This window comes from Gobio gobio, assembly GCF_949357685.1.
Source record: "Gobio gobio genome assembly, chromosome: 1".
NCBI classification, from domain to species: domain Eukaryota; kingdom Metazoa; phylum Chordata; class Actinopteri; order Cypriniformes; family Gobionidae; genus Gobio; species Gobio gobio.
In genome coordinates, this window is record NC_137097.1 from 44,245,993 (window position 1) to 44,262,329 (window position 16,337).

The following is a 16,337-nucleotide window of genomic DNA, read 5'->3' on the forward strand; positions in this document are numbered from 1 at the left end:
GCATCCACCTGGTAGCACTCAAGAGTTGCTGTTTAAAAACAATTCACACATAAAGTTTAAATTGGGCACCCATCCATCTATCCACCAACCCACCCACCCATCCATCCATACATCCATCCACCAACCCCCCCCCCTACCCACCCATCCACCCATCCATCCATCCATCCATCCATCCATCCATCCATCCATCCATCCAAGCTTTTAAACATGCATTATTAACTAATATTTTATTAAACCTCTGGGGTTCTTCATTTATGGGTCACACTCAGGACCTTCGGGTCAAAAATGACTCGGAGGGCGGGATTAAGATAAAAAAAGATTTTAGTAAACTCAATGAAATATATTTTTGTTCAATAATATTTTTCTTTTCTTTTTTGGTGTTTTGAGATAATTTTATGATTAATAATTAATATTTATGCAATAATTATGACCCATTTTTTCCCATTGAATATACAAAAAAAATGTATATACATATATAATTATTTTTTATTTTTTATTAAAGCTGTATTTCATTTTAGAGTCAAGCCTAGGCCTCATGAAAGCAATTTTTTAAATGAGATCGGTGCCATCCGGTGGACACATTGAGCATTTTTATCACGCAATAGCACATTTTTACCACTATAGTAGATCTTGCTTTTTATAAAAAAAAATAAAAAAATCGTAGCTTCATCGGAATGGTCCGAAACTAGGGACTTTATTGGTACTTGGTATATGAACACCCATAAAAATTGGGGACAGGATTTGAAAAGTCTAAGTGGTCGTAAAAAAAAATAGTCACATTCAGGACCTTCGGGTCAAAAATGACCCCCATAGGAATTTTTTTTCTGCATACAATCTACAAATCAGCCAGGATGCAGAAAAAAAGGACTCAACAGTGAAGGGGTTAATCTCTAAAACATCAAGAGTGCAAAACAGACAAAAAAACTCACACACACACTCACTTATACGCACAAAAACACACGCACACACAAATTAACGCGTGCCATTCCAAAAGCTAATTGTGTTTTTGTGTGTGTGTGCGTGTGTGTGTGTGTGAGTTTTTTTTGTCTGTTTTGCACTCTTGATGTTTTAGAGATTCACCCCTTCACTGTTGAGTCCTTTTTTCTGCATCCTGGCTGATTTGTAGATTGTATGCACAAAAAAACTCTGTATTTTCATATTTTTGCCAATTTCCCATTCATTTCCTATGGGGGTCATTTTTGACCCGAAGACCCTGAGTGTGACTATTTTTTTACGACCACTTAAACTTTTCAAATACTGTCCCCAATTGTATTGTGTGTTCATATACCAAGTACCAATAAAGTCACCAAGTTCCGTACCATTCCGATGAAGCTACGATTTTTAACATTTAAAAAAATATATATTCGGGTCAGAAATGACCGAAGACCCCCAGAGGGTTAATACTTTACATGTTAAAACGATTAGTTGAACATGTAACATGCAGAAGACACAGTAATTGTGCTGTTGTTTCATATTTTAATCTGTAACAATGGTGAACATATTTTCATATTACAATAATGCCCTATTTCATGCACTTAACCCCAAACGTGAAGCCTGGATATTATATACCCCTCTACCCCTATTTAATATGAATAAATGAACGTTTCTTTGTAAAGTGGCCCATCTTAAGACTAAAGAAGTTAATTTGAGCTTTAAAAGAAAATGTCCACCCTAATTCATTCTTTTAAAATGTCTAATAAAGGATTATTTGTTTGTTTTTATTATAAAGATTATTTTTATTTAGAAGATCTATGAACTGTATACATCATGCCTTGACTATTGAACTCTGGGATGTTTACATTAGTGTCACTCATCAATTTCATGAGTAGTAGGCGTTAATTAGCATCACTCAGAGCACAAAACGCTTCTCTGGCTCGTGGATCGATTGTTTAATGAGCAAAGCCAAGGTAGATGATGGAGATAATTGGGGTTAATCTAACCTTTAATTGCTTTTATTTCAAATGAGTTGAGGGAGTTTGTATGTGTAGAGTAAAATGCAGGTATTATATAGAGATAAAAAAAGGAAGAAAATGAAAGAAAGCTTCAGCAAACTCACTTTTCATTGTCATAGTACAGCTTGCCAATGGCCCATGCGACGATGATGGGGAATGGAATACCTTCAGAGAAAAACAGAGCAAATTTCCACTCACTTACTTTGAAAATCAAAGACAATGTACAAACAGTATAATTGATACTATTAAGGGACTATGTGATAAATCCTCGGCAATGACTCATTTGCAATGCATTTTTAATGAGGAAAATCCACGGCTTGTTTATTCGCATAATAATTTGCCCATGGTTCAGAAGAGAACCTGATCAAATTGCAGTCCTCATTAGTGTAATTACCTACTACTGTAACTGTGTCTCTTTTTCAAGTTATTAATCGACATAATTTAATCACTGATGTATTTTAAAGGCAACATTAAATCAGAACTGACCTTATTTGCTTTCTTAGTTCATTTAATGCACAATCCTGATCTTGCTGTGTTTGTCTGCTTAATCTTTGATCAAAACTACTTTCCTCTTTCACCGATGTCTTAAATCCAACCCTACATTTGCTATGTGACACAACAATACTTTAGATTATGGAAGTAATATGGGTTGTGTGTAGTGTGTTATGTTAATTTTAAAGTAAATGGAGATGTTCAGGGTAATTCTATGAAACAGGTGAATGATCCAAAAACTTAATGGGCCCTATTTTAACGATCTGAAACGCAAGTGTCAAAGCGCGAAGCGCAAGTAACTTTGTGGGCGGGTCTCGGCGCTGTTGCTATTTTCCCTGCGGGATAAATGGCTCTTGCGCCCGGCGCAAATCTAAAATGGGTTGGTCTGAAGTAGCTTCATTATTCATAGGTGTGGTTTGGGCGTAACGTGAATAAACCAATCCGAGCGTCATCCAACATTCCCTTTAAAAGCAGGTGCGCAAGTTCCATTATGGATTGCTATTATTATGGCATATTTACCAGGCGCACGCCAGGAGCGGTTCACAGCCGAGGAGACTGATGTTCTTGTAAGAGCAGTGAAAGACAGAGAAGTGACGTTGTAATGTTGTACATTATGGTAAAGGTGATTTCACAGTCTTTTTTTTTCAGTCTTTCAGGTTTTCAGTCGATTTTTTTTCCTGGTTCTTGACGGACAAACCAATTTGTCAGATGTCCTTATATACATATATGTCTTGCCACTATTGGGCAAACAGGTCTTATCCTTAATTATTACAATTAACCTGAATCATTTGTAAGCTAGATTTATGCCTATTTTTTCACATCTTCGTGGCACACCACAATGATTTCCGTCATCTCATGTGTTAATATTTTTTTAGTGTAACAATTTATGATTTGCAAAAATAACTGTTGCATCTGTGTAGATTACATGAGCAAAGTGTATGCGCGTTGTGCACGCTATACATTATGGTCAAGCATGCGCCCTTAAAATAGCATAATGAACAACGCGCAACGCGCCACTGACTTTAGACTAGGTTTTTTCTGGTCAGTGGCGCAATTGTTTAATGGAACAGCAAAATAGCACCAGGGATTGTTTGCGCCGGAACACGCCTCCTTTTTTGCACTGAACCGCCCAGGTAGCGCAAGTTCATTCACTAGTTTAGCGACGTGCTTCTGTGGAGGGAAAAGCGCGCTTTGCGCGGGTGCAAAATAGGACATGCGTCGGTGTACAAAGTCAATTGCGCTGGGTGTAGGATAGGGCCCAATAATTTCATGCATGCATAATTGGATACTTACACCAGCCTATACAGATGAACATCCATTTCCTCAGTTTGTCTGTGGAGTATGTCAGTACTATGGCTGTGTGTAGATAGCAGCCCTCTCCAAACATCCAGAAGAAGTTGGTCACATGGAAATAATTATACGCTGCTGTGACCAGCCTGCACCAGATCTGAGATCGATGAGAGAGAGAGAAATTAAGTTAGATGTTTAAAAACTGTCCTAAATTGTGCCCTAGGAGATCCCCATGCCACTTCTTATAAACATTCTCTGGTTTAAAATGCTTTTATTCAAATAGCTTAAGGAAATGAAATCGTATGTGTTCATGGAATGTCTACTCTTTATGACTGAAGCGGAGTTCAAACACCAGACAAGGGATACAACCTTTCAGCTCCAAAAGAAGGGAAATTACAAGTGGGTAGAATGAAACGGGGGTCTGAAATGAGCCCCGAGGATGGAACAGATTTAGATGAAAGTATGATGAAAGCCAGTGGGTTATCCCTTCTCATGAAAGGACTATCAGAAGTAGAATACCTCTTTAGGATGTATTACAGATGGTCTTATCTGAATATTACGTTTTTTAGGTTGGCAAAAGTAGTTAGATTTGGTATTTCAAAAGCAATGAGATTTTTAAATAAAACAAACAAAACACACAAACAACAAAAACAAAACAAAAAACAGTGCAAACACTGAATGCACCATATTGTCTTACTGTTTTGGATTGTACATCTAGCACTTTACACTGCAACCCAAATCAAAAGGTTGCATATTGAATCATTAAAGTGTTACATTATATTTTTTGTTGTTGTTAGTAAATATTATAGGTGTATGAATTAAATAGTTCATATGTTTATGAACTATTATGTTTATATGTTTAGTATATATACACACATATGTTTAATTAATTATCTGTTCAAAGGCTTGGTTACAAAGAAATTAATACTTTTATTCAGCAAAGACATATTACATTGATCAAAAATGACAGTAAATACATTTATATTACAAACTATTTCTATCTCAGATAGGTGCTGTTCTTTTGAACTTTTCATCAAGGAATCCGGAAAAAAGGTATCACAGTTTCCACACAGGGGCGCCACTAAGGGGGGAAAGTTAGGACGATTCTAAGGGCCCATGCACTTTCGGGGCCCCCAGTGATCGGTTTTATTAGTAGTAACAGTACTAGTAGTAATGTAATAGACATTATAAATATATAATCTACCAAAGAGTTACAACTATAACAAAATGACAGCTTATTTCTGCATTTCCAGCAAAATTACTGCGCACACAACAAATATGATTTTTTTTTTAAAGAATTTGATTATCAATATGAATATGTTTCCACCAGCTCTGCTATTCAGCACTCCAGTCAAGTCACGTTTATTTATATAATTTAGCATAGACTATTGCTTTAAAGCCACAAAATATCATAACAATCTATAGGCCTATTATAATTAAGACATGTAGTCTATTCGAGAAATTAATTAAAAACAGAAAGACGTAGCCTATAATTAAGGGCGCGGAAACAGGCAAGTGGGTTCGTTATGCACGTCAATCCATTCCAGACATTCTTGGTTTGCTTCTTATTCATTAAATATACAGGCAATTGGTTGATGAAACATTGAATAAAGTTAAAATACAATTTATACAAACAAAATTCACTTTAAAGACAGGCTTTCTACAAAACAAAACTTAATGAAGTGGTCAAAATCATGTCCGACCCACTCCATGTCTCGACCTATGATGTTCTTTATGGTGCTGTTCAATTTAATAATCAACATAGTTGAAATTAAAAAATAATATTATATTTAAACATAAATATAAAACTAAATACAGTAGGGCAGGCCACGTTTTCTATAACCCTCTGGCCAATGAACGTGCTGGCGCGTTCTGATGGATTTTTTAGCAAGACATAGGCTAATTATAAAATATAAATGGTCTTCAATTAATGGTAAATGGTTTTAATTTGTGTAAACTCACAATAACAACAAAACTTTGTGCTTTGGTAAAATAAATAAAAACAGGGTGTGCTGTCTCTGCGAGAGTCTTTCTGAAACACATCTCAAAGATGAACTGAAACTCAGCCAATACTTATCACACAAACATTAAACATAGGCTATGTCTAAAGAAAGCTTGAAATCGCTACTTTTAAATAAAACAGCGGCAAATCGACAAACACATTCACTTCCACTTTTGGACAATCAGAATATATCATACAATTAATGATAGGCTATAGTAAACAAGTTTAAGAATATTTTGAATAAAAAGGCCACAAAAAACGTTATAAAATAAAAGGCCACAAAAAAATAGTCGCCACAAAAAACTCACGTTGGGGGCTAGAATATAATAGAGCCCCTAGAGATACCCCCAGCCCACACACAACCAAATTCGCCAATAATGAATGTTTCGCTAAAGAATAAAGTTAAGTTTTTCAATTGCGGTTTTGCACCCACACAGAAGACCGCTTGCACTACAGACTTATTTAATGGTCTTTCGACACAAACTAATATGTAATTTACTTGAGGTTCAGACAAAATGTTCTATTTAGTGTCATAAATAAGTCTATTTATAGATGTCTAAAATGCTATAAATAATCTATTAAAAATATACAAAAATAATGTAAAAAAATCATGAAGGAAGAGTTTTTGAACGAATCTCATCAAAATAATTTTAACAGTCAATGGTCGTACTGGCATAACGGTGTAATAGATAAAATCTTTATTTGAAACTTAACATTAGTTTTAAATGTAATTTGCTCATTTTGATCGCGGTTGCTGCAACATCTGTGTTTATATCCGGATTACAAACTTTTATCCCAAAAATGTACATATTATTTTATGTTTTCAACACAGAAATAGCAATAGTTGAAAACACTGTTTGTGAAGCTGTTTCAAACAAGCTTACGTGACTGCGGCTTCCTTTGGTTCAGCGGCAACGCGAAAGCAGGTTTAAATATTCCGGTGTGTTTGTAATTTTAAAGGTTTAATAGACATAGCGTAATTAGTAGTAAATGTTTTATGAGCATCATATTCATCCGCACAGTCACACAGTCAAAGTACAACCAAAACTTCCGCAAAATGCATGAAGCTTTGTTTTTTGACCACTAGAGGGCCAATAGATGCATAGGGTACATTTAACATCACAGGAATAAATTACATTTAAAATATTAAAATAGTAAACAGTTATTTTAAATTGTAATATTATTTCACAATATTCCTGTTTTACTGCACTTTCTGATCAAATAAACATAAGCCTGGTTGAGCACAAAATACTTTTTTTTAAAACGCATATAAATATAAACAAAGGTGATAATGAAACCAACAGACAGAAACAAAAATGTAAAACACGGGAATGACAGAAATGTTTAACAGACAGTATGATAGTACAGCAGCTGGATGAAAAAGTTGAGATGCTCCTGACATTTGCAAGAGACGTACTGGCACATCAGAAGGGCTTTGGTGTGTGTGCCCTGTTTAATCCTGTTTAATCCTAGCCTCCGCTCTTTTGTTTTGGCCATATTTCATCACTGAGCTCTGTCAAGTTGTTGTCTCACGAGAAGATAAAAAAATCTGTCCCTCTCGGCTCAAGATTGAAGATTACAACTGTGAGTTATGACTGAAGTGGGAATTCAAGTGTCACTGAAAGATTATAAACTTCCAGACCTGCAGTTTCTCAGTGAAAGGGGAGACTTCTTTTACAATCTGTGGGAGAAAGCGAAATCTCAGGCTAACATTTATATCAGCCTTATGGGCTTGAGAAACTGTAGACTCATTTATTCCAGGCATTAATCAGCAAGCTAATAGTCCATAGACCATTACATGTATTCTGTTGTAATGATTGTACTTCAACATGTGAAATAGTGGGAAAAAATAAAAACCTCCTTCAGTCATAAAGCCTTTCGGCTCTCATAAGTACTTCTGAAGAATTTTATAACCCTCTTTCATAATAGGCCCCCCTGATGTGACAGGAATTTAGGACCTTGTAGAGATTATGAGCTTCTGTAGGATTTTTATTGCTAATTTTGCAGTTATTTACTGAACAATGTCTTTCATTAACTGCATTGCGTAAATTCTCCACAAAGTGACACTTTTCACAATAAATGTGTCATTTTGTGCTATAAAACTCAATGAAAAGCAGTTGGCTCTGACTTGTGAGCCTTTCCTAAACGGATCCATCTTGTACATTCAACAAAAAAGACAATGCAAAGCTCAACCTGGTTAAGCGAAGCGGATCGAATAAGTCAAGATGTTCTTTGTATAAACCACAAGGCAGCTGGGATCACTTGCTTGAACCATAATTGAAACGATTCAAAATGAGCGCATCAATGACATTGCGTATTTACACCATTTTATTCACAGTTAAACAGCCTCCAGCTCTCCATTCTGTCCAAGAAGGCTAATTTTATATAATCTAGACAGGTCAATGGTAAGCATTTGTCCATACATAATTTCTTATAATTTTTAAACATCTCAAAGGAGCTTCACTTGAATGGAAACTGGGAGAATTAGGCCACTGCTGTCTAAATACAGACCTGGAGGAATGTGTAAAAACCACTTCCGCCTGAAAACACCTTTCAACTTTTTGTCTCCTTTTTAAGTTTCTCTCTAGGGGAGTTCAGAGGTAGAACTAATGTGCTGCCGTGCAAAATCTTAGCATGAAGAGGCAATTAAGTCGGCCCTTGCATGAAATACAGATAAATAGGTAAATTATGCTTTGGCAACAGCAAAAGATAAGTATCAAGGACAAACATGGTGGAATCAAACTCTGATACCATGTGCATCATAGAGTATGAGGTAGAAAGACTGTAGGAAGAGTCCTTTGGGACTGATATTGACATGGTGGTAGGTGACTCAGATGAGCTGATTAAGGAAGCACAGAAATGTGGAGGGTAATTAATTCTCAGGGATGCATAGTGGATGATGAGCTGTTTGCATTCCCACCCAAAACACCAACAGATCTAGTCTAGTGGCACTGTCACACAGTAGAACACAGTCTGGTGTCAAAATAGTTAGTTTTGCATGTCTGTTATTAGTGCAGAAATGGAGACCCAGGTGTCAGGGACAGTTTTTGAATGCAATTAATAAACTGTGTTTCTTGACATGTGTGCCAACAGAATGAAGGAATAACAGTTGGTAGGAGAGAGAGAAATAGTGAGAACGAACAATGGATTGAACAAAAGATCAGGTGTGCATGTATTGTGAGAAAGAACAACGGATTACGTGTGCGCTGGTTGTGTATTTTGAAAGTTTTGAATTGTAATAGAAGAAGGAGAGAAAATTTGTGTTCACGTGTTTACTCACCACATTGCTCTCATGCACCTCTGGATTCATGGTGAGCTGAACCACAAACCAGGTGGCATTTCGCAGGATAAATGCCGTAATCAGGTTCCAGTGGATGATATTTCTCAGACACCGGATACTCCTGAGAATTGAGGGGAAGGAAAGATGGAAAGAAAGAGTTAAGATGTTAGATGAAAAACTCCTCTTATCAAGGCTTTTAGTTGTCTTTTTCACAGGGTGTGAATACACACGCAGCATGACTTCATGTTGTTGTATTGGTAGATCCATTGTGTCTTTGAGTTTTCTCAGCATGCAGTCCCATCAGAGCACATTATGTTTATCTTTAAATGGACACCGACTGTGTGAAGCGGTTGCATCTTCAAGTATGCATAGTTCATATTCAGAACTCGTATGATATATACAAAGGGTATCAACTGATCAAAAAATAAATTGATCTAGACTTAATGGCTAGCTTTATTCTGTGTAGCACAAAATACATATTTTGAAGAATGTTGGTATAGCCAAACACTTTTGGTGCCCATTGACTTCCATTGTATGGACAAAAAAACACTAACATTTCTCAACATATCTTCTTTTATGTTCCACAGAAGAAAGAAAGAAAGGTTTGGTAAATAATGACCGAACTTTAATTTTTTGGGAGGGCAAACTATCCCTTTAACAATCACCTCTTCACAAAAAATTTTTGGTACTGAAAAAGTATTAAACATGGTGCCTAACAGTCCTTCTTTGTGTGTTTTATACTGCAGAAAATGTCACCAGTGGCCTCAAGAGAAATATTTGGATCAGGCTGCTGCTTTGAAAAGCTACACTCCAACATTTTACAACAGGTTTCCTGGTTCTGAAAGGCTTCAGGATGCTGTTCTAATAAGCAACACACTAAACTGGCTGTCAGGATAGTGTGAATTTGGAGCAGGTCAAGAAGTTTAGGGCTAACTCGATGCACTTTGAGTGAACTTGGCTTTCAGACTGACTGCCCAGATTTGTGTCATCAAGTGCTGAAAGGTTTTGCCCTAATGGAAATCCCAGCATAAACACAGTCAGAAAAGCTGAAGAATATTTTATGAACAATATTCCTCGTTTAATGTTGTATGTGTGCTGGTATAGAATGGCATCAAGATGCATTTCTCTACAAGCTTCTATTTTTAACAACACATCTGCTTAATACATTTATCAGCTGTTTTGTTTTTACTTTTGCCTTGCAATAGATCAACTGAAAGAGAATTTGTTATTGAATGTCCTTTATTTGGCTTCAGGACTGCGTGATGTGAAAATAATTGGGGCGTCATACTGCTTTTTTAAATGAGGGGACTTCAATTCCAGCTTTGTGCCATGGCAAGATAAAACATGATCAGGATAAAAAATTAAATAAAATAAAAAAAACGCGCCATTCTACTTCCTTCTTCTTTTGTTTAATGGTAATTTACATAACTTACTTAGTGCACATCGCCACCTATTTGGTGGTTGTGCAATCATTTTTCACTAAGTATAAGGATTATATTGTTTGTTTCATGCTAATTAATTGAATGCAAATTCATGTGTGAGATGACAATAAAATAAATTATAAATATATTTGAATTAATATTTAAACATTACCTTGTTATAATAGTGCTTTGGGATTAATATAAAGGCCTAACGTATTATATAACTGTAACTATATAACAAGTTTAGTTATATTAATATAACTATATTAATTATATAACACGCATCTGAATACCTCTAAAGCAAACTAACCCTGGAACATAACCTGATGTGTTAGTCAAGTTTATGTCAAGTGAATGCAAGGGTTCAAAACCCGACCAAACATTTTCTGAAATGAATTTAAAATCACATCTGAACTTGACAGTCAGTGATCCTAATGCATTTTCATTCTTTAACAGTGTGTGTTGTAAATAACCCTCTTGTTCTGCTTCTTTTTTATTCTTTTAAGTTATTGCATAAATAACAGAAGTGCGACTCAAAGGTCAACTTGTCTGTGATATCAGCTTTAGGCTGGAGCCGGTATTTACAACTGACCAAAGACCAAAAGTGACCTCCAACTCAAAGCCGTCATCATTATTAGATAAGCAGCAAAATTTCCCAGATCAGAAGAATAGAAGAATAACTTACAGAAGCATAAACATGTATAAGTAAACTCTTAGGGCAGTTTCTCACTGCCACAAATGAACACAAAGTGGAACAACAATCAATAGAAAAACATCAAGAGCTCTTTTAATCATCTAAGAATCATGTAAAAGCCAAAAATGAGAAGAAAGCACCATTAAAGAAAAGGGTTGGCACGGTCATCTTCATAATGATCCCATTAGACATTTTACCAGTTCTTATGGAAAAGAAGCAGACGTTCTCCATGCATGTTGAAAGTTGAGTTATGCCTATTGAAATGTACCCTGAAACATTGGGGTTTATTCATAATCCTTTCTCTGGAAATGTTAACCTGTTAAGGGTTAAGTGATGATAAATAGATAAATGATGCTGATTTTACATCACTTATTTGACCCAGTTTATCATATGTCATTGATTAGTTTAAGTTCCACAGGCTGCTGGACAGGAACATAATGTTGTCATGAATGTTTATGCCCATATGAGCTGATTAATATCCATCTTTCACTCTCACTATGAACTTCTGACCTCTTTTCCAATTAACTTTGACAGCTCAAAGGAAACAAAATTAATGTAAAACAAAGAGATGGGAGACCAAACAAAAATATGTCAAACAAAGTTTCATGTTGTTGTCTCCAACCAATAACTTTTCCTGTCAATTGACAAAGAAATTGGAGTTCACTTTCGTTCAGTCACTACGACGTAACGTTAGTGACTAACGAATGGGGGTTTCGCTTAGAAGCCTATCAACTTCGAGTTTTGAGAAAACGCCCAATGGCGTGCCAATGCCATGGGGCATGCGGAATTTGCATACGTAGCTCCGCCTCACTGCGTGAGTATATAAGGAAGTACGAGGCAATATCGCATTATGTTTCTGCTTTCGGAGCCAAGAGTACCTACCTCTTCACTCCTACAGCCTTCTGAGACTCTGTCAGCTTCTTCGAGACGAGCAGCTTTCCAGTCGGTGTTGGTGTGACGGCGCGTTCCAGTGATCGCATACTTCCTGCCTGCTGATCTGTGCAGTGGTCCGCCTGACAGCTGGTGTGTGTTTCCCTGGGCGCTTCGGCATCGACTGCGAGGCTTTCCTCTCACAAAAAGAGCTTGCGCGTGGCACGTCTTTTTCAAGACGGCTCGCCCGTGCACTTCCGGGTGCGATCGATTTTCCGCTGCTGTCTGAGGACGCATTCACTGCTCGAGCGTGTTTGGGCTTCAGCGCGCACGGGCAGTGTTTGCGGATGTGTCACGTTTCCATTACGGGGGCGTGACCATCGCGATGTCACGGTCGAGACTCAATGATCTCCGTGAGGAGAGAGAGTCCCCTCTGCCACACCCCAATCTACCGTCCCCGAGTGAGATGGTACTTTGGCTGGTGGCCAGGGTGACCTGAGGGCGGTGCTGTGGTATTAAGAACCCCGACGTTCATTCCTCGGGCCACACCCCCCTCTTATACATCGCCTCCGCGAGTGTTGGATTGAATCTACGGCCCGTCTCTGACGCCCCGTTCGTTCAGTTCACGCTCCGGATAGCAGTGAGATGTCGATCGCCGCATCCCAAGGTGGGCTGGAGTCCTTTGGGGATGACGATTAGGTTGTGCTCCGCCTCCGGGTGTGTCAGCACTGCCTGATCTGACCTAAAGTTGACAGCCATGTTATCTCGGGCAGCCGCGAGTCTCGCGCTGGTGTGGAACTCCGCCCAGTCGTGGGTGCTCGTGGTTGCGCGATTGGTTTTTGGGGGCGGCACCCGACAGCTGTTGGGCCCCGCCCCCAATGCCTTTCGCTCCCGGGGTGCATGAGGAGATCACGCGGTCCCGGAAGTCCCCGTGCTTCTCGCGACCGTTTGGTGGCCTCCTCCGCCTTCTCTGCCCTTGATGGGGCCGCGGCCTAGGGTACACTGGGGCCCCCTCCCCCCCCACTGTTGAACTCTCTGTTGCGCACTACGGTGTCCACAGAGGGCTTTGACGTGGCGTGGTGTGGCTGTCCTAAGCACCCCCCCCAAAGCCTGTGGGCTCGTCTACTTCGGTGGCGTGGTCCCGCAGTGCTACGGGCAGGCCGCCGCCCCTTTGCACATGCACAAGGGTGGAGCCGACCCAGGGCTCTTCATTGAGCTGCGTGCCGCAACTGACCCCGCCCCCGGGCGGTGAAGGTGGCCACACGCTCCCTGGGTCGGGCGATGTCCACAGCTGTGGTCCGGGAGAACACCAGGCCTTACCTGGTGATGTGGAGGACGTTGAGCGGGCCCGCCTCCTCAACTCACCCATATCCCAGGCTGGCCTCTTCGGCGGCGCGGCTGAGAACTGCGCCCAACAGTTCTCGGCCGCCCCAGAGCAGACTGAGGCTGCAACACGTACTGCCCCGGCGGCCAGCTGCTGCACCAGCCGCCGGCCCAGTCGCCTCAGTCCGCTCGCCGCCGAGGGCGCCCTCCCTCTTCCCGCCCGGCCCCAGCAGCAGCCTTCACCTGGGCCGCGCCGTGGAGGTGGTTGAGGATGTCGCCCAGTCCGCTCCCCAGACTGGTTAAACGCCAGGATGGAGGTGGACAACTCAGAGATGGGTTCCAGTTCTTCCCAGGGGATGGTAGCAGGGCCTCTCCTTCCCCCGGTGGAGGGCCGGGGGAAAATCCTTCCGCTGCTGGCCCCCGGGCTAGCAGCGCTTGGGAAGAACTCATGTTCCTGTCTCTGAGCACCCAGAGACTGGTGATGACAGTGCGCGCCACCCTCGGGTCTCGCCACTCGCATCCCTCTCTGTCGCCAGCCCCCTGGTAGAGCAGACCCCAGTGGAACGCGAGTCCTTCCCTGGTCTCCTCTGTCAGGGCGCAGCCGTTAACCGTGCTCCGACCCGGGGACGCCCAACAGCCTCCCCTGTCCGCGCCGGTAACGCTGCCTCGCTGCCCCACCCAGGGTACGTCTGTCGTCCGGATGACCCCGTTGGTGCAGTCTCTGGAAGCCTGGCTTCAGCTTCCGGGGCTGTCCCGCTGGGCTGCCCGGACCATCAGGCTCGGCTACGCGATTCAGTTCGCGCAGGCTCCTCCCCGTTACAGGGGAGTCCGCTATACCATGACCGGGGCCCATGCCCCCGTCATGCGTGTGGAGATTGCCACTCTACTGGCGAAGGGTGCGATCGAGCCTGTCCCTCCAGCCGAAATGAGGTCGGGGTTCTACAGCGCCTACTTCATTGTACCCAAGAAAACCGGTGGGTTACGGCCAATCCTGGACCTTCGCATCTTGAACCGATCCCTTCACCGGCTTCCGTTCGAGATGTTGACTGCGAAACGCCTTTTCGAATGCGTTCGTCCGTACGATTGGTTTGCAGCGATTGACCTGAAGGACGCCTACTTCCATGTCTCCATCCTTCCTCGACACAGACCGTTCCTACGGTTTGCTTTCGAGGGGCGGGCATACCAGTACGCAGTTCTCCCATTCTGGTTATCTCTGTCCCCTCGCGTCTTCACGAAGATCGCCGAGGCAGCCCTTGCGCCCCTTTGGCAGCACGGGGTCCGCATCCTGAACTACCTTGACGACTGGCTCATACTAGGCCACTCTCGAGAGCAGGTTTGCGGACACAGAGATCTGGTTCTCCACCACTTAACCCGTCTGGGCCTTCGGGTCAACTGGGAGAAGAGCAAACTTTGCCCCGTGCAGAGGATCTCTTTTCTCGGTATGGAGATCGACTCGGTCGCCATGTACGCGCAGCTTTCGAGCGAGCGCGCGCAGTCTCTGCTGACTTGCCTCCGACAAATCGAGAGCAAGAATGCGGTTCCACTGAAACTTTTTCAGAGGCTCCTGGGGCATATGGCATCTGCAGCCGCGGTAACGCCGCTCGGATTGCTTCATATGAGACCGCTTCAGCACTGGCTTCGCGATCGAGTCCCGAGATGGGCATGGCAGTCTGGCACGCTCCGGGTCCAAGTGACTCGGGCCTGCTTACAGACACTCACCCCGTGGTCGAACCTCAGCTTTCTACGGGCTGGTGTGCCCTTAGAACGAGTTTCCAGGCATGTTGTCGTATCGACGGATGCCTCTGCCACGGGCTGGGGTGCCATGTGCAATGGACAAGCAGCCGCGGGCTCCTGGACAGGACCCCAGCGTCTCCTGCATGTCAATTGCCTCGAGTTGCTGGCAGTACGGTTCGCCCTGCACCGCTTCCGAGCGTTGCTGAAGGGTCAACATGTGCTTGTCCGGACAGACAACACGGCCGTAGTAGCGTACATCAACCACCAGGGCGGTCTACGCTCCCGCCGCATGTCTCAACTCGCCCGCCATCTCGTCTTATGGAGTCAGAAGCGCCTGAGGTCCCTTCGTGCTGTCCATATTCCGGGAGTCCTGAACCACGCAGCCGACGAGCTCTCGCGGTTTCAGCCTCTCCCGGGAGAATGGAGACTCCATCCCCGGACGGTTCAGCTGATTTGGGAACAGTTCGGCGACGCACAGGTAGACCTGTTTGCCTCCCACGACTCTTCCCACTGCAGCCTGTATTATTCCCTGACCGAGGGCACGCTCGGCACGGATGCACTGGCGCACAGCTGGCCGCGGGGCCTACGCTAATATGCGTTTTCCCCCAGTGAGCCTACTCGCACAGCTTCTGTGCAAAATCAGGGAGGACAAGGAGCAGGTCCTTTTGGTCGCCCCGTACTGGCACGGCCGGACCTGGTTCCCCGAACTCATTCTCCTTGCGACAGCCCCTCCCTGGCCTATTCCTCTGAGACCGGACCTCCTCACTCAGAGACGGGGCACCCATTGGCACCCGCGTCCCGACCTTTGGAACCTCCACGTGTGGCTCCTAGACGGGACCCGGCAGGTTTGAGTGGCCTACCACCTACGGTGGTCGCCACCATCACTTCCGCTAGGGCAGAGTCCACTCGGCATGCCTATGCGTTGAAGTGGAACCTCTTCGTCACCTGGTGCTCTTCCCGCCAAGAAGACCCCTGGAAATGTCCGATCGGGTCCGTGCTTGAGTTTCTCCAAGAGGGGCTGGAGCGAAGGCTGTCTCCCTCCACCCTCAAGGTATATGTGGCCGCAATATCTGCCCACCACGATCTCTTGGAGAACAAAAAGGTAAGTCAGCACGACCTGGTCATCAGGTTCCTGAGGGGAGCTAGGAGACTGAATCCTCCTCGCTCTCCTCTCGTACCCTCTTGGGACCTCGCAGTAGTACTAACTGCTCTGCAGAGACCTCCCTTTGAGCCTTTGCGGTCGGTCGATATTAAGTTTCTGTCTATGAAGACGGCTCTG

General features: G+C 42.7%; 1 protein-coding gene across 3 annotated transcripts in view; it reads right to left on the reverse strand.

Moving 5' to 3' along the window:
• crhr1 (corticotropin releasing hormone receptor 1) overlaps positions 1 to 16,337 on the reverse strand; it is a 234,492-nt gene that overhangs the window by 27,864 nt on the left and 190,291 nt on the right. For all 3 annotated transcript variants that reach the window (XM_079827237.1, XM_079827238.1, XM_079827239.1), the window contains 3 exons: positions 9,017 to 9,137; positions 3,738 to 3,891; positions 2,057 to 2,117 (listed from right to left, as the gene is read on the reverse strand). In XM_079827237.1, the coding sequence (XP_079683363.1) occupies positions 2,057 to 2,117; positions 3,738 to 3,891; positions 9,017 to 9,137 (336 nt within the window). The remainder of the gene's footprint in view (positions 1 to 2,056; positions 2,118 to 3,737; positions 3,892 to 9,016; positions 9,138 to 16,337) is intronic.